This window comes from Tribolium madens, unplaced genomic scaffold (genome assembly GCF_015345945.1).
Source record: "Tribolium madens isolate multiple individuals breed KSU strain unplaced genomic scaffold, Tmad_KSU_1.1 Scaffold_97;HRSCAF=244;Tcas5.2_LG3a, whole genome shotgun sequence".
In the NCBI taxonomy this organism is placed as follows: Eukaryota; Metazoa; Arthropoda; class Insecta; order Coleoptera; family Tenebrionidae; genus Tribolium; species Tribolium madens.
The window spans coordinates 547,101-565,147 of record NW_025401069.1 but is presented as its reverse complement, the minus strand read 5'-3'; the positions used below and the strand labels follow the sequence as shown (position 1 = coordinate 565,147).

The 18,047-nt window shown below is 33.9% G+C and overlaps 2 protein-coding genes and 1 pseudogene across 5 annotated transcripts; all 3 read right to left on the bottom strand.

Annotated features, from left to right (window-relative positions):
• Positions 1 to 1,699: 1,699 nt before the first annotated feature.
• Positions 1,700 to 3,338, bottom strand: LOC123014525 (myeloid differentiation primary response protein MyD88). 2 transcript variants are annotated; one of them, XM_044413685.1, is made up of 6 exons: positions 3,244 to 3,338; positions 3,053 to 3,184; positions 2,803 to 3,002; positions 2,368 to 2,751; positions 2,148 to 2,316; positions 1,700 to 2,100 (listed from the first exon to the last, which is right to left on the bottom strand). In XM_044413685.1, exons 2-6 carry the CDS (start codon positions 3,172 to 3,174, stop codon positions 1,776 to 1,778), a joined length of 1,200 nt encoding a protein of 399 aa, XP_044269620.1. In that variant the 5' UTR covers positions 3,175 to 3,184; positions 3,244 to 3,338; the 3' UTR covers positions 1,700 to 1,775. The 2 variants fall into 2 exon arrangements, with proteins under 2 accessions (XP_044269620.1, XP_044269619.1); XM_044413684.1 differs by having other exon boundaries at positions 3,053 to 3,187; positions 3,244 to 3,330.
• Positions 3,339 to 5,081: 1,743 nt separating this feature from the next.
• Positions 5,082 to 6,383, bottom strand: LOC123014759 (annotated as a pseudogene).
• A 1,409-nt stretch (positions 6,384 to 7,792) lies between these two features.
• On the bottom strand, positions 7,793 to 16,458 carry LOC123014558 (dosage compensation regulator). 3 transcript variants are annotated; one of them, XM_044413732.1, is made up of 11 exons: positions 16,277 to 16,458; positions 16,094 to 16,193; positions 15,858 to 16,046; positions 15,512 to 15,809; positions 12,911 to 13,536; positions 12,532 to 12,857; positions 9,406 to 10,347; positions 9,076 to 9,354; positions 8,439 to 8,894; positions 8,234 to 8,392; positions 7,793 to 8,185 (listed from the first exon to the last, which is right to left on the bottom strand). In XM_044413732.1, the coding sequence occupies exons 2-11, from the start codon at positions 16,173 to 16,175 to the stop codon at positions 7,859 to 7,861; spliced, it is 3,684 nt and encodes a 1,227-aa protein (XP_044269667.1). In that variant the 5' UTR covers positions 16,176 to 16,193; positions 16,277 to 16,458; the 3' UTR covers positions 7,793 to 7,858. The 3 variants fall into 3 exon arrangements, with proteins under 3 accessions (XP_044269667.1, XP_044269669.1, XP_044269668.1); XM_044413734.1 differs by lacking the exons at positions 15,858 to 16,046; positions 16,094 to 16,193; positions 16,277 to 16,458 and adding an exon at positions 13,590 to 13,628 and having other exon boundaries at positions 15,512 to 15,614; XM_044413733.1 differs by lacking the exons at positions 15,512 to 15,809; positions 15,858 to 16,046; positions 16,094 to 16,193; positions 16,277 to 16,458 and adding an exon at positions 13,590 to 14,411.
• Between the last annotated feature and the right edge of the window lie 1,589 nt (positions 16,459 to 18,047).

Below are 18,047 nucleotides of genomic sequence, written 5' to 3'. Positions count from 1 at the left end.
AGAAATGTGACACGAATTTCGTCGTCTTCTTCATCTGTATCGTTTTTGTTTCCGTACTTGTTTTCTAGTAATAAATTCTTTCTTTCCTGCACCTAGTCTACTGTTAGAATCATCCTCATAAAAATCCACAACAGCTCTAGCACATTCATTTGAAACTTTGTTTTTTCTAACCAGTCCACGAGATTTTTTTTGCATTTTTCACTTTCTTATAAATTATCACCCCTGTGTCATTCATTCGCCATAACTTATACTTATCAACATGCTTTGCCGTTATTACTTTGGTTAAAAGTCTTTTTTTCTTTTATTGTTTTCATCTCGGAAAAATTCTTTTTTAATTGATTCTTTAATACCTCACCAAATAGTGCCTTTTTAACTAGATCTTTCCTAGATTCTGGAGTATCTGCCATTTTCTGTAACCTTGTTTTCAATATATGAGTTTCTTTAGGCTTAGCATTTTCATTATTCTTTAATCTCGACATGCGTTTCTTGTATTTCAATACTTTTTTCTTCAGGTCTTTAATTTCTTCATCTTTTTTCTTTTTAATTTTATATCTCAACATCTTTTCTCTATTATTTTTTTTTTCGAATTGATTTAACAACTTCAGGTATTGCTAGTTGAATTGATAATTGCGAGTTTGTTACATTTCTTAATACTTTTTTCTCATTGCGGTACTTTTTGCAGTACTCTCTCCTCTTCTTTTTTGCTTCTCGGTGTTCTCGTGGAGTAACAAGCTTCCTAGTGCCCTTTTCTTTTTTTTTAAGATATTTAAGACGTTCTTTCTCCCTAAGTGTTTCCCTTTTTTGCGGATCGTTTTTGTTGCGTTCATTTCTCTTTAGCTCATTTTCTCTTTTTTTTTGTAAAATCTCTTCTTTAGAGAGTTTTTTTTTTCTTAGTGCCATGGTCAAACAATATCTAAAACAATAACAAACATATATAGAAACAGTCCCCTGCAATCGTAAACAGTCCCCTGTCCCGTTATGGTGCAGGAGACTGTTTGCCAGGGGACTGTTTAAATTGATTTCATTAGAAGGTAGCTCAAAATATAATTAAGTTATGTTAATTTGCTGTACATAACTAATATTTATCTATTATAACAAGATAAATTTTCTAACATGTAAATAAAATAGCTTAAAAGAAATGAAAATAATTCTTACCAGAGGACTGTCAGCTGTCAGAGCTGAGACAAACTTTAATTTAATATTTTAAATTTATAAACAAATATTAATAAAAAATAAGCAAGTCCCATTAACAATCATGTAATATTGTTCAATTAATCAAATAATTTGATTGGTTCTTGAAGTTATTGTTTTAATTAATTTAACTTGAACCAACTGTATTGTATAGGTGACAAGACAGGGGACTGTTTTTTGATCATTATAAAAACGTTTTTGATATAATAAAATTAATTTAAAGGGATACTGCACGCTGAGCATAGATATATTAGATAATTATCTTTTGAAGTTAACTACGAAATAAATAATAACCTATACTTTTTATATTATATCGGCTTGAGACGAGTTGTCCAGTTTACAGAGAAATGCCCATTTACACAATCAAAAACATGTTCAAATACACAAAAAATGGAAATCATTACATGTTTTCATTTTTATTGCAAACATTTACATCATAACACACCTTAACAAAGTCTTGCAAGGAAAAAATTCTCAGAAACTTAACCAACCTCAAAAAAACTCAGCCTTTACTGAATAATATATATTAAAAATAATTGCACTTACAAAATATTTACATATTTTGTTAAATAAAATAAAATGCATCAGTTCGCAACGGCTGTGGCCCTCTTCAAATGTTTTTTCAAGCCTTTACTTTCTTTTTCCGCCTTGGAACAATCTTTATCTCTCTTAAAATGTCCTTTAATTTTCTTCAACAAATTATTTTTTTTTTCTTTTTTGTGCTCTGGACACGACTCCAGATTATCTGCACTCGTACTGGGATTAAGCGCTGGTTCACTAATAGCCTCTGAATTTTTCAAATCACCTACACTACTACTAAATCTCACGCTGTGATGTAAAGGTCTTAGCCCAATTGGCTCTCTCTGGTGAAAGGCGGATCTCAAGACTTGACCATTGTCTGATTGGGACCTAAATTTATTGTTAAAAAAAGGGAGAAAAAACCTTGTATGTGATACCTATTAACTTTAAATTTTTCTGTACAGGGTACTTTAATAGAGTCGCGTAATCTGTCCCATACGTTGAAAATAGTCGCTCGGCGAAAGTCCAAAGTGAAGAGGCATTTCATATGTGGAGGATTTGTTGTGAGATCTTTGTAAATGCACGGGATTATTTTCCGTTGACTCTCTGTGTGAAAAAAAAAAATGATTAAAAATATTTCACTGGCTTGAATTTTACCAATTCCATAGGCGTGGGCAAAACTTAAATAATAGCCATTGGCTGAGCTTTTAAAAAATGAATCTGAAAGGATGACAACTAAACGGTTACAACGTTCTGTTATCAGTTTAATCATTTTGTCCATTTCTAAGCCACCACCCACCAAATCGCGGTCTTTGACGCAGAATTTCATTTTATATTCTTTTTCCATTCTATCCAACAATTCTATGGCAAATTCAATGTCATCATGGTCATACAATAAAAACGCATCGTATATCTCCAATTCTCGCCCTTCATTAATCCTTATCACGTCATCTGTTGTGATTATATATTTATCAGCTTCAGAATAGAGAGGCTTCAATTCGTATCCTTGGGGATTCGTTCTATAAATATTGATATCTTCATCTACAAAACAACTTGGAAACTCACATAAATTAATAAAGACGAAAATTTTACCAATCAAGCTCAAGATATCATCCTCAACATCAAACCGGTCCATCTCTTCTAAAAATAACAACAATTGTTGTATAGTACTATGTTGGGGGTCTTTTTCATACCACAGATTTAATACTTTATTTGTTGGATTTGGATCATTGACAAGGGTTGCTTCATAATTTGAACTAATCTGGCACAGCCCTGCCAAACCTCTCCAATATCTAAGTAAACTTTTATCAACACACTGTTACTAGACTAAAAGGCTACTCACCGGAGCACTCCATTGGGGGCTGGGATAAACATCTGGGGGTTCAATAGGTCGCATATTAGAGCCTTTGTTTTGGGCCTAAGGACGGTTATGGGGACCTCCCTGGTTTCGTCCGCAACCTCCATTTTCCACTAACTACTGAAATAACCATTTTTCAGTATTTTTCAAGGACTTATTTACCGATTTTTGCTTACAAAATCATCTTTTAAACACTTTTATGGGACGTCGAAAGTAAACGAGCAAGAGTGGGATAGAAGCACAGAACAGAGATTGTCTTTGTTTACTAAAGTCCCTAGATTTATTAAATTTAGGGACTTTATTGTTTACCTTCAAAAAGCGCCATTTAAAGAACTTCTTGTGAAAAGCGGCAAATTTAAACAGAGCTTATAATTTATTTTCTGTATTTTTATGTCTTTTATAGATTAGATATTCCATGAAATCAAATTTTAATTTATTTGACGAATAAAACCCAGTGTATCTCAAAAACCGTAAACATTCGTAATACAAGAACCATAAGCTTAGCTTGGAACCAGTGGCGTATAGTCGTTCACGGTTGATGTAAGGGAATTTTTACTTTTGTTTGTAAAAATTCTGAATTAAATAAAGTAAATAAGTTATATAGAAGATTATATCTTTCATAACATTGGCAATTAATTCCCGTATTTGAGTTTGAAGGACCTTGCCTTTAACTCCAATGTTTGATGTATTCTGTATTGCATGCAAAATGCATTAATACAAAAGTATTATCTACAGTACGATCAAAAAGTCTGTCTATCAAGCAAGCGTAGAAATTTAAAACGTATGTCTGTGGAAGATAAAATGTCACAATGACACATGAGAAATGTCAAAATATTTTTTATGTAAATTATGACAGGAAACCGTGGTGAACGATTTTTATGAATAAACACCAACAAAATCTTATTTTATTTTGTTTTGAGACGTTTCATAGAATAATTCAATTTAATTAGCTCAATGTTTTAATTTTTATAAAATAATTTTTTGACAATCTAGATAACATACGAACTGCCATGCAACATACGTCCTCAACTAGGACGCGTACTTGATAGAAAGACTTTTTGATCGCACTGTATAATAACGTTAAAATAATTTATTTCATATTGAAAATAGTTACAAAAAAGTGTGAACTTACTTTGCACAATACAGAGGAAAACCGAGTTCTGAAAAGAACTGATTTTATAACAAAAAGAAAAAAGCGGAAAGAACACAAACGACACGAACACTACTACCTACTAAGGGACTAAATTGGAACTAAAATTGGAAAGTTGTAACAGGTAGGTATCTTAAAAAGGGATTAATCCAAAGAACTCTAGTAAATATTACCTATGTACCCTAAAATCACTCTGTATACAAGATGTTTCAGATCTCGCGCCGGAGAGAAAAATTTCGAGTAAGATAAAATACCAGGGACGTAGAAAAAATGTTAAAAAAATTATGTCCCTTACATCGCATTTTTCTCTGGGACGCAAGTTCTGAAACACCTGTATAACGCAGGTACGTATTTTCTCATTTTTTACTTTTTGGTTTACATGAATGTTTTTCAGGATAATAGTAGCAATGTTCCGTCAAAAGTTGGGATAATCATCGATTGGCAGATAGCATCATATAAAACACCAATAATTTATCTTGTTTTTTCCTCTTTAGTTGTATTTCAGAGGAAGATTAAAAATTTTCAAATTACTTGAAAAAGTTTAGTTTGATTCTCAAAAATTTGTATATCCACGTGAACAATTTCCAAACGATTGGAAAAATTGTAACAAATTGGCACATAGGGCTACAAGAACTTCGTTATGTGTTAAGAAAAAAATATCGTGGATTTGGGGAAGAGCACATTATTTTGAAGAAGAGATTGGGAATGTGGAGGGATACAAGAAACAAATTAGATACCTTCCAGCCCATGAACACAATTTATTATTAAAAAATAATTACTTTTTTTTATTTTTTCAATTAATTTAAATCATGTTTGAGAACGAATCCTATTATTTTTTTCATCCGATTTTTAAAATTGTCATCTCTAATCTCATTTCTGCAATATGGACAACTAAATCAAATTATTTTTAACAACGTGTTCTATAATCGGTCTCATACGCTTCTTAAAATTATCTTCATTTCTGATTTCATTTAGGAAATAAGATTCTGTGATGCTTTTCTCTTTGTCGGCGTTTTCCCAATTATCGACAACTTCGTCCTTATCAGTCGAAATAATTTTCATCAATCGTGTGCTCAGCAAAACTCCATATTTGCAAAATCTTTTCCAATCTTTGAGAAATTCATTTTTTGGATATAACAACTCTGGTTCTCTAATCCCTAAACTCTTCAAATGTCTTGTAAAAGAAACAAAGTAAGTGGTTAAAATATCCTCCAAATTTTTAAAATCCGTCTCTGAAACACAAGAAAATAGGAAATAAGATAAATCCAAGATTGGTGATGTGTATCTTGCGGTTTGCCAATCGATGATTGCAACTTTCAACGGCCGATCGTGATCACCATCCTTCAAATAAACATAATTAAAATTAATTAATTAATCAACAAAACTTACTTCAAACAAGTACATGCAATTATTACTCCAACAATCTCCATGTAAAATCACTTTCAATCCTTCAAAACCTTATTCTAAATTCTTCAAAATAAGTAAAACATCATTTTGGAAATTCCTCTACTTTTCGAGAATTTTCTCGTCAATTTCTCCTTTGAGCAAATGATACGAATCTTCAATGGTTGCAGAGTATATTTCTTAAAACGTTTCCACTTTATAAAACTCTTTACAAACATCAATAGTAGTTTCAGCTAATTCCTGAAATTTTTCCGGCGGTTTTTCCCTCATGGCTACGGAAATTGCGTGATATTTCCCATACTCTGTGACCACCAAATCGATCAATTTCCTCGACAAAGGCTCCTTTTTCGGCCACAATTCATACCCATTTTTCTCCAAATTTTCCAAAATTATCACTTCTATATCATCACCGATAAACGAACCGTAACATTTTGGATACGCAACGAAAAGTTTTTCACAGTTGTGGTCTTTTTGGAATTGGAGAAAAGTCGGCTGAAGCTTTTCATACATGAAAATCTCATTCAAAAAATAACTTTTCACCGGAGAATCTTCACGAAGGTCTTTTGAGCGGTTGCTACATTTGAGGACTAGATTGAATTGCTTCCCAGATGTGTTCACTTCCACGAAAACAATGTCGCCCATGTAACCGTTGCCTATTTCCAGATTTGCCAGAATTTTCACGAAAAAAACAGTTACATTTTCTTTTAGAAAGACTGGTGTCAGCCACGATTTTATCTCAGTTTCAAGCGCAACGTTTGCCATTTTATTGAGCCACTTTTGCACTGACAACAGATCTTTTCGCTTGAGTTGTGATAATCTTCATTGATAAGGAAATTACTTGTAGCTTATAGTATACAGGATGATTTTTTATAAAACGGCAGTGCTATAGAATTTTTTATTTATGACCCGATTTCAAAAATTAAAAAAATAAATTAAAAGGCTTATAATATGATATAAAGCCATAAGGTGACAAATTTAGAATTTTTCTAAATGTCATAGTATATTTCAGGCTTCGTTTAAAGTTGAAAAAAAAAAACTTCAAAAAATCTAGCTGCATGGTGTCAATAAAACAATTGACGTTAACATTAATCTTATTAAAAGTAAACAAAATAAATAAATAACAATAAAATAAATTAATAACACTAAATTAGATGTTTTTCTGATTTGTTGTATGCAATTATTATTGTCATTTCTTATTAAAAATTTGAAAAATATTGGCAATATATTCTTTCATTTGCTGCTTCTTGTAGAATAATGTCAAGACATTATTGTCTTATTTAACACCATGCAACTAGATTTTGTTAACTTTCATTTATTTTTTTTCAACTTTGCTAAATTTTTTAAACAATAATTTTTAGTAAAACCAAGAAAACTAAATACTTAACTTCCAAATTATGGAGAAAAAAATAGAGATTCCAATTTAAAATTGGAAAGTTAAATACAACCCAAAGTGTACATGGCCAGCATGAAATTTTAGTAGTCAGTGTCATTCCCCAATATACCCTTTTGTCCTTTTGTCAAAATTACACAGGGAATTTACTTTTTTTTGACCAAAAAATGAAGTTTCAAAATGACATTACCTACCAAAATGCTCGCCATAGTACTATAACATTTAGAAAAATTCTAAAATCATACTGTATTAAAAGCCATTTAATTATTTTTTTAACTTTTGAAATCGGACCATAAATAAAAATTCTACAGCGCCTGCCGTTTTATTTTAAATCACCCTGTAAATTGATTAGAAAAAAATCTACAACTCATTGTTACAATATTTCAAAAACCATTATACGAAGTGATCCAGAAAAACTGTGTCCGTTGGTTGAGGTACAACCCCTCAAGATTGTTGAATTGTCGTTAATCAAAAGTGTACTCTAATGGTAACCTTTAAAAATTAGAGTCAGGATTGCCAACAGATCGTGGATCACTTTTTTGTAAATAGATAAAATTACAAAATTATAACACGACCTTAGACGTAATCGCCGGCAAAAATAAATTCACTCTCCTAAAACTGAACACATTACAATTAATCATTACTTAATTAATTAATCATTTACTTCATTCAATAAAAATTGAAACCAAATAAAACAACAAATTATGTCACGTTCGAACTATCAAAACTTTTAACTTTTTCACAGACGACTCACAGCAATAATAAGATTAAATAACAATAATTTTTGATTTATAATTTATTTTCAAAATACATAAATAATTCTAGACACTTATTCCTAACAATACACTTAGTAATTATTGTATCCATTATTGAACCCGCCTCTAAAACCACGGCCTGGAAATCCGCCTCTACCTCTAAAGCCCCCTCTTCCGCCAAACCCTCGATTCGGCCCAAACCCACGGCCTGGACTCCCATCAAAACCCCCACGGAAGCCTCCTCTATTATCGCCGAAGCCTCCTCTAGACCCCCCTCTGAAAAATTTAGGTGGAGGTCCTTGAAAACCTAAAGAATGCCCTCGTGGAGGACGTCTCGATTGTTGCAGTTGAGGTTTAGCCCTCTCGATTTGGTAACTCCCAGCATGCAATTTGCACAATTCTTTAATAGTGGCCACGAACTGCAATACAAGAGTCAAAAAATTGTGACAAAAATTATGAAAATTTACTTTGAGGTCTCCTGGAGACATTTCGAGAATTTGTTCCGGCTCTTGTGACGCTCGGACAACCAAACTTTCCAGAGCGGGCCTCAAAGCGACGATATGGGCCGCCACTTGTGGATCCATATTTAGATTTATCCAATTGTCGAGTCGTACAACACCATCAACCTAATTCAAAAATAAATAAAACCACAAAAAAAATCATTTTTTTTACCCAATCAATCTTTCGGGACCCAAACAATAACAAATGAATCGGCGTCACCATACTCATTTGTTTGCACGACACAGCCCTCGTTCGTATTTTCTCCCCAAAAACGAAGAATGGGTACGGGAATGTCTGTTCAAAGTTACTACAATTGACTGAAGTTTTATGTATCAAAGCTGCTTTGCTCTCAGTTGTCAAAACTTTTCGTTTCTCTTTGTGATAACAAACGTTGGGATAAAGACCGTAACACATCAATGCCATCACAACGTCCAATTTCGGATCAGGTCCGATCGTCTCCATGGGAATCGGGGCCAAAGTCTCTTCTGGGAAACCCACAGAATTGAGGATTTGTTGCAATTGGTGTTTAGCCTCCCACGTGACACGCATAGTCGCCATACTTATGCCTTTGTACTCGCAGAATCTTTGTTCGGCTTCTTCGCCCCCAGCGCGAGCTTGGTCCCACAACTAAAACCAAACTTGTTTTAATTTCTATTTTACAAAGTTATATTTTTTTAAGAAGTGGGTACGCCTCTGGCATAAAACTTTAGTTACCAAGGATACGGATATGTTTCTATGGCAACACGTTTCTCATTGGTTGACATTATCCAGTAGCGTCCCATCGAGCAAAGCTAAGCCAAGTATTTACCTCGAAAGCCGTCAACATGGCAACGTGGTCGGAGCACCTGTCGCCGGCCAGGGCCTTTTGGTGGTGACTCAGACGTCTCTGGCCCATGTCGAGGGTGAAAATTTCGGGGAATGTTGACGAATTGGCGGCCATTGTTGCCAAAGGGCCCCCACACATGAAAATGCAACCCAAAACCATCATTTTTCCCAATCGTGGTTCGATCGGAAGTTTGGCAATGATGCGGCCGAGAGGAGTAAGCTCATCATTGGTGTCCAAACATTTCATTTCTCGCAATAAAACCTTAAAAAATTAATTTTAAAAACAATTAAAAATGTGTGAATAATTGCATACTTCAGCTTCGATCACAGCATCAAGTGGAGGTGGTTCAATAGCTTTGCTAAGGAAATGCCCAATAGACCCCAATTTCAACAATTTTATACTCAAAGCCAACTCGTGTAATGGCGTCCGGAACATTTCCGGTGTCATATGTTCGTCTAATTTGTCGAATCGCGCCTTCGAGCACAGATGGAAGCAAAAACCAGGTCTCACTCTCCCCGCGCGCCCCTTCCTCTGCTCCAAATTCGTCTTGGAGGCCCAAACGGTCGCATAACTCGTCATGTTATTATGCGATGTGAACAATTTGATCTTCGCCTTGCAACTATCAATCACAAAGACCACATCATTGATCGTGATCGAAGTCTCAGCGATATTCGTCGCTAGGATAACCTTAGTGACATGCGAAGGCACCGGCTCAAACACCCTCCTTTGATCCTCTCGCGGAATCTGCGAATGCAGAGGCAGAACTTTGTACGCAGCCCCGCCAAACAGCGGATGTTGTTGCAAGTGACGCATCATCGCAAATATCAAATTCCAACCCGGAAGAAAAACTAAAACTGCTCCGGGAATTTCCTGTGACTTAATGTACTTTAGCAGGGCTTCCATCAGTTCAAAACTAACTTCCCGTTCGCTCATTCGAGCCATCGCGTTTTTAGTTTGATTACTAAATTTCGGATCGATTATTTTGTTCATGTTTTCGTCGCCATCATCACCAATCGCACTTTCGTCGTCATCGCCACCTCCGGCTTTACGTTTCCGGGTTTCAGTGGGAGGCACGAATCCAGTGAGTTCAATGCAATCCTCCAGGAAATACTGCTGGACCGGATAAGTCCGCCCAGTAATCTCCACCACCGGACAATTGTTGAAATATTTTGAAAATAAACTCGTGTCGATGGTTGCCGACATCAGGATTACGCGCAAATCCGGATAAGTGTGGATCATGTCTCTTAAAACCACCTGGAATTATTTCAAATGATTAAATGTGCCGCTTCTACGGATACCTAAAGACTAGGATACGACACGATGTATAACAAAACGTCCCCGTTCTCGATAGTTCCATTAGCGAGGCCAGATAGCGCAGTTGTTCCTTTCCCGTTTAAGTTTTAAGAGCAATGAAATAAAAAGTAGCTGTATTTACATAACGGTGAGCAAAACGCAAATAAAAAAATATAGACAGATAGAGCATTCTATTCTTAATAATAAGAGATAAAGGCAATGCAAAAATTTTATTGAAAACTATATTTAAAAAAAAATTCAAACAGTTAGCAATTTGTGCCTCGTCTCATATTTTTGAAAATGCTGAAATAATTTCCAAGAAAAAAGTCCACGAGATGATGCCTCTATCTTCAATGGTTTAGGTCCTAAAGGCGTTCAAAGACGCTCAAGCGACGAAATCGGATCATTTTTACCGGTGGTCAAAAGACAGAAAATTAATTTAAACCTAAACGGTTGAAGATAGAGAAATAGTCTCGTGGACTTTTTATAGAAAATTTAATTCTCTACAACTTTGTTCCCTACACTTTTTTTGTATCTTCAACCGTATTCGCAGCGTTCTTAAAAATATCGAAAACTGTATTAAAAATAAATTATAAACAATTATCAGTTTGCGCAATATTATTAAGAACGCTGTGAATATGGTTAAAGATACAAAAAAGTGTAAGAAACAAAATTGTAAAGAATAAAATTTGCTACAAAAAAGTCCGCGACACCGTATGTCTATTTTAAACGGTTTAGGTTTAAATTGCTTTAAAATGTTCCTCGGACACTGAATCGCCAGTAAAAATGCAACGAATCCGTAGCTTGAGCGGTTTTTAACGTCTTTGAGGCCTAAACCATTAAAGATAGAGGTATGGTGTCGGGAGCTTTTTACTAGAAAATTTTATTTTCTACAACTTTCTTTCTTACATTTTTCTTGTATCTTTAACCGTATTCGCAGCATTTTGAAAAACATGAAGGGGAGCACAGATTTTAAATTTTAAATATTTTTTTTCTCATATTTCTCGTAAAAAATTTAGTCGTTTGTTTTTGACAGCTTATTAGGAATATAAATCTCAACAGTTTCACATTTTTTTCCAAACAATTAGTGAAGTGGTTCAATTTAAATTAATTAAAAACTATTTGAAACTGAGACGGTAAAACGCTCTATCTAAGCGACCTCATTATTACTCCGCCGTACTACTTTTTTTGGGTACAGAAAATCAAGCAATTTTGTATCTCGTTTCGTCTCCTAGTGTGTAGTTCTCCGTAGAGTTCCTATATTAGAAGAGTTGGGACACTGAACCTCAAACCGAGCCAATTTTGTATTATGTGGATAAGGTTCTCTCCTTTTTCATTAAAATTTTTCGTAGCAACTAATGTCAAGTTTATTTCGAAAATTATTTTAAAGTTATAAATTTTGTCCCATTGACAAATTGACATAATTTTACGTCAGATTTAGTCAGGGACGTAGGAGATAAATCGACATTGAGATGCGGCCAGACAGGAAAAAACTATGTGAACAAAAAGTACACACTAAAATAAAACAATTGCTGCATGCAGCATTTACCATGAGTAACAAAAACTTGATAGTGTCTCCAGAAAACCTTTTAAAACCTGAAACTTACAAAATTAGACCTGACCCGATAAAATAAAATACTCCAAACAACCGAATAATAAGTCCTTGATCTTGTTAAAAGCTTCACCTTCGTTTTTGATAAATCTTACTTTTGGGACCCACTCTCCATTTGGCGAGTTTTAAAAAGGTTCCACTCGTCTTACACTGTCTCGAGCGTTGGGGCAAGATGGCACAAAAAACTGCTCACAGTTTCTTTATGTATTAACACAATAGGACACAGCAGAATTGGTCAGAATGACCAAGGACTGAGGTCAATTTTTATTTGACAAATTTATCTGACTTTATGTGAAATTTTACCAAAACGCCACTGATTTGTATCCCATTTTATTGTTATTATACCGCAGCCGACGTATATAAAAGAAAAATTAGAAAACTGACATTCAGTGTCCCAACTCTTCTAATATAGGAACTCTAGTTCTCCGTAGCCGCCTCTAAGTACTAGGTTACCATGCCGACGCGCTTCATATTGGTACATCCATAGGCGTTACATCTAATAATATTTGGTAAAAAATTATCAGTGTTATTACCATAATGAAGTCACTGTTGACGTCCCTTTCGTGTATCTCATCAACGATCACATGACTAACTCCTCTAAGCCCATTTTCCAATTTCTTCAAAAGCACCCCAACCGTACAGAACATGATCGAGCCGTAAGGTCGAGGAAGAACCGATTCGAACCGAACCGAATATCCCACCGACTGTCCTAACGGTTCACAACGCTCATTGGCTACACGCTCGGAGACGGAAACGGCCGAAATTCTTCGAGGCTGTGTTATACAAATATTACACCACGCACCCTGACCCGACATGATATAATCCTCGAGTATATACTGACACACCTGCGTAGTCTTACCTACAACAATACACAAAAGTAATATACAGAACGTTCTTTGTAATCCCACTTACCGCACCCGGTATTCCCCTTAATTATAATAACTGGATTATCATTAATCGCCTCCATAATCTTCGCCTTCATGGCAAAAACCGGCAACTCTTGCCTTTCTCCCACGCTAGCTTTCAAATCTGCATCATGATTCAACTTTTGTTTGCACTCCTCGGCGAAATGCTCGCTCAACTGGTCCAAATTGGCGTTGGCTAAGGGCCCCTCGTCGATATTGCACCCAGTCCAAGGGTTCCAATTCTGTTGTGGGGGCGACCACGGCACCACCCCCGCCGCCACCGGTTTAGACGCTTGAAAGTCGTCCAAAATGTGGTTGCTTACAAGCGACACCGGTTGACTTGCGGCCTCCAATTTGACTTCTACCGGACTGATATTCAAAGTGTTGAGGCAATCTTTGATTTGTTTTTGTAAATCGGGAGAGATTTGTACATCGAAAGGTTTCATTTCGCTGCCACTCTTCTCCTTTTTCAACGTTCCGGAAAAGGCTTCGATCACACCGAGATGGAAGAGTTGGCGGACGATAGAAAGGGCGCAACTTTTGCTCGCAGTTTGTTTGTTGGAGCCGGAATCGCGGCCGGTTATTGTTCGACCGAGTTGTTTCACATAGAAGCTCATTTCGGCCACAAAAGTCCTAAGTAAAAAGGAGATTAGATTTGGAAAATGGGAGATTTCAAGTATACTTACAAGTAGAAAACGTAGAGTTTTTATTTTGTTTCGATGTACCTAGATAAAAAACAGAACCAAGAACAGTAAAATATTTGGCTTGTTCCACAGTAAAGTTACAAGCAGCTCCAGTGCAAAATTATTTAAGAAACTTCTGCAAGAAATAAAACAGAAGATTCATAAATAAAACTAAAACTTTTGAGGCAGTATTGACAGCAAAGTTACTCATTTTTTAATTAAAGGACAATTAATAAAAAAGTAACTCTGGTATTAACCACATTTTTCACATAAAAAATTTAAAAAAAAACTTATTTTACCAATAAACTGCCTGTTTTTATTAATTTTTTATTAAAAATAAAATTTTGAAATCATTCCATTGTGTAACAAAAAAAAATCATTTCCAATATCCTTCTAGCAGAAATGTCGAATTTCCAAGACCAGAAAGAAAATCGTGAATGAATAAAAAAATAAACAAAATAATTCTATCCACTGTACTTGGTTCTGCTTTTCTATCAGTACTCAATTTTTTTTTTCTACTGTACCTGGTTCTCTCTATCTTTCTCTTTGCCTTTCGTATCTTTATATTCTCTCTCATACAAATACATACAGGGTGTTTTGAAAATAGACCAAAAAAAGTAAGTAAGATAAGATACCAGGAACATTAAAAAAATGTTTAAAAGATTATAAATATCCAATACCTTAAAAATCCCTTATTATTAAAGAAGATAATATTGTGTTGTATACAGGGTGCGCCAGAAATCGCGCCCCAGAGAAAATTTTAAAGTAAGGTAAGATATCAGGAACATGAAAAAAATGTTCAAAAAATTCTAACTGTCAAAAAATTTTGACATTTATTTTTTGACATTTGACATTTTTTTACGTCCATTTAATGATACTGATGATCTTGTATATGTTTTTTCATAAGTATTCAGTAAAGGTACAAAAACTTTGTCAATAAAAGCTACAAATAACGTTAAATATAGTTACAACTCAGGATACAGCTTTTTTGTTTCCTCTTCTAACAGTCTGTAGCAAAAGAACATGTAAAATTATTTTTGCAACAGAAATAAATAGTCAAAGTGCAAAATTTAAACTCTCATAACATTTTTTTCATGATTGTGGCATCTTATTTTATTTGGCATTTGTGTTTTTGGTCTGTTTATAAAACACCCAGTATTTAAGAGAAAATAGAGAAGATTCATAAGTTTAATCGTTTGAAATAATATTGAAAACAAAGTCACTCATTTTTAGATATATAACAATAAAATAAGTAACTCTGTTATCTACTATAATCCCATATTTGAAGTAAAAAAAAACTAAATTTTATGAGGAAAAATTTTAAATATAACTTACTGTTTTCATTTATTTTACATTAAATATTTTGAAGTCATTCCACCGTTCAAATACTCGTAATTATCATTCAGACAGAAATGTCAAATTTTCCAAGACCAGATTAATATACCATTTTGGTGAATGGTATATTAATCAATGACTGAGAAAGATGGGTCTTTTCCACGAAGATGAAATTTACGATATAAGTCGAATACTCGTAATTCATCATTTCTCATTAATTTAATACTATAATTTTTCTAATCTTAAATAATACTTTTGTTTGTAATTATTTTTATTACTATCATTATTATTTAATTTTCTCCATAGTTGTGGAGAAAATTAAATACTTTCTCTACACTTTTCAATTTTTTCCAGTTGAAGATTGAATAACTTTCTCAACTGAAAACGGTTGAGAGAAAGAACAAACTTTTGAACACGATTAGAATAAACAATAAACTAAACAATATATTCTGTGCATTGAACTTCTGCTTTCCTATTTTTTTTTTTTTTTTTGTTTTTTATTACTTATTTCTACAGTGTTTGTTTCTCTCTCAGTTTACACAATTTTATTCCCTCATACAAAATTTTTTTCACACTAAAATCCAACAAACCTGGAATGATCTGGCCCCACTTGCGTGTACTTATAATCTGCATGTATCTTATTACTCTGCATAAATTGATGCAACTTTGATTTTGCATTCTCCACAGTCCAATTTCCATGAATTTGGGCATTCACGTCCAAATCCTCGGCGTCTTCCAGACTTTTTTGTTCTTGCGCCCTGTTCATGTAATGCCAATCGCCTTGATCGCGTCCTAAAGGCCTGTAGGCTTCACCAAATGACGAGGGCCCCAATCCTTGTTGAAACACAGTAGGAGCAGGCCCTTGATTGAGTGGCGTGTTGCTTGGGGCTGTAAGAACATGGCTAGAAAGGTGGAACATGAATTAAGGAAGAAAACCTGGGCCAGGGGCATCCTGAAAGTCGGGCACGTCTGCGGAGTTAACAATACCTTGCCTGACAAGAAAACTGACAAAATCTCTGGCCGCGTTACTTTGGGCGTCCTTCTTGTTGGTGGAATTGCCAGCCCCCACGTAGCTGTAGCCGTCAATTCGAACCTCACAGAGAAATCTCTGGCGGTGTTTGGGGCCTTCAAAAACGGTAAGAAAAGCTGTTTTAGTGAAGATGGGAGCTTACCGGTAGGGCGGACTTCAAACTGTGGCTGCTCTTTCTTGTTCTTCTGGCAGAATTGGTGCAGGAAAGATTTTATGTCGGCCATTGTCTTGTCTCTAAATTACTGCAATTTCATTAAAGTTCGATTAAAATTAACAGTTAGATGACCCATTTCATGAAAAATTGGTTAAAACAACAATTACTTACCTTTATAAGATTAGAAAAAAGCCGGCATTACACTGGACCTTCGAACGCTTTTTTGACAAATTGACAAATATCGATTATTACCAACCGAGTACCAACGCTGCCAACATTGAAAATAAAATTACCAACGTTATTTATGCAAAATTGTTTTAAACAAAGCATATTCCGTGGTGTTTGTTTACACATTTACCAACAAAACAGTAAACCTAACAATTAGTACAATTTGTAGTTATACAATTATTCGCAATTACATAACCATGTATAGTTGGTTGCCTATTACCAGAAACATTAAATATTACTTTAAATAATGTTGATTATTTTTTAATAAATAATTGCTAATCTTAAAATAATAAAAAAAGCTCTTTGGCAAATAATAATTGTTTCTTATTAAGCAAGCAAAACAGTTATTCAACTCACAGCAAGCTATTATTTTCTTTTTTTGCTTTGTACTCTTTGTAGACATAATAAATATTATTTATAGTACATTGCTTTATGTAACAATCCGTTTAATTACATTTCAGTCATACAGCAGTCTACTCAAAATGCAATTCAGATAATTTTGTAATGTGAAGGTATAATATAATCACAAGACAAAAAGTCATGACCATGAACTAATCGTTATGTAAGAGTTACCACACTGGTTAATGCACTCTTACTTTATTTGTGTTACTGAAGTATGAAACTGAAGTAAGGTCAGCTAGTTTATACTATCAGTACTAAAAATTTTCTATTTTCGTTCCTAATTTATTTAGAGAGAAAGAGAAAATCGTGTCCGGTGTGAATTATAAGAAAAAATGATGAACGTTGGATGATCTCTGATACACCCACACGTGGATTTTAAATAGTTCTATAATATGACAGAGTACATTTGGTTTCTTACATAACACATGTAACGGTTATAAAACCGTTAATTTTGTTGAGTGAAGTATTCCCACAATTTGTGATCTTTTCCAGGTTTACTGACAATGAATACGCATTGCAATTTTTTTTAATTGTGTTTTTGTTCATAAGAGTGATAAAAATTAAATTTTAATTAAGATTAGCAGCTAAATTAAGTCTATCAAATTTTATTTTTGTCCGTGTTAGTCTTAGCTAATTAAATATTAATGATTCTATTGACCGATTGATAGGTTACGTAAATGAAGCTATTTTTAATATTTTTTATCTATATTGATTACAAAATGTTTTATCTCTTAGTAATACCAAGAATTTTACTATAACAGTGAGATATTTTTTGTATGTATGTATCTTGTAGATATACATAAATAGTAAATTATATTACATAATCCTTACGAAGCAGAAATTTTTCTGAACTTTGCACGACAAACTAAATTAATGCAACAAGTATTATTTAATTAAATAAATAGTAAATAGTATCTACCTTTTAAATGTAAAATGTGATATTTTAAATTATTATATTATTTATATGACAAGTACATAAAGTTTTAGAAAACCGGAGAAAACCGATGTTATATCAATTATATCTAACTTTTTTTACCGATTACGTGAATAGTGCAAAAAATCAATTTTAAATTCAATTTTAAATACAGGATGTTTCACATAACTTTACGAGGCTTGCGCCTAATGTACGCACCCAAAAATACAAAAGTAACAGAACACTGGAGACAAAAAATACACATTTAATTATTTAATTTTTGGAAACCCATGGCAGTAGTTGTCAAACTAATCACGGTTACATTAATAGTCATAAACTGCAGTTTTTCAGAAACAATTATCATTTGTTCTATCAAAAGACGGCATGAATATGATTCCA

What these genes read in the sequence shown, in the direction of transcription:
- LOC123014525 (XM_044413685.1), bottom strand. Translation starts at nt 3,174, where the DNA reads ATGGAGGTTGCGGACGAAACCAGGGAGGTCCCCATAACCGTCCTTAGG. An exon ending in TGCCCACGCCTATGGAATTG is followed by an intron (nt 2,317 to 2,367) that starts GTAAAATTCAAG and finishes TTTTTCACACAG; the next exon opens with AGAGTCAACGGAAAATAATC. An exon ending in GAAAAATTTAAAGTTAATAG is followed by an intron (nt 2,101 to 2,147) that starts GTATCACATACA and finishes CAATAAATTTAG; the next exon opens with GTCCCAATCAGACAATGGTC.
- LOC123014558 (XM_044413732.1), bottom strand. Translation starts at nt 16,175, where the DNA reads ATGGCCGACATAAAATCTTTCCTGCACCAATTCTGCCAGAAGAACAAG. An exon ending in GTTTGAAGTCCGCCCTACCG is followed by an intron (nt 16,047 to 16,093) that starts GTAAGCTCCCAT and finishes CCGTTTTTGAAG; the next exon opens with GCCCCAAACACCGCCAGAGA. An exon ending in TCAACAGTGACTTCATTATG is followed by an intron (nt 10,348 to 12,531) that starts GTAATAACACTG and finishes AAATAATTCCAG; the next exon opens with GTGGTTTTAAGAGACATGAT.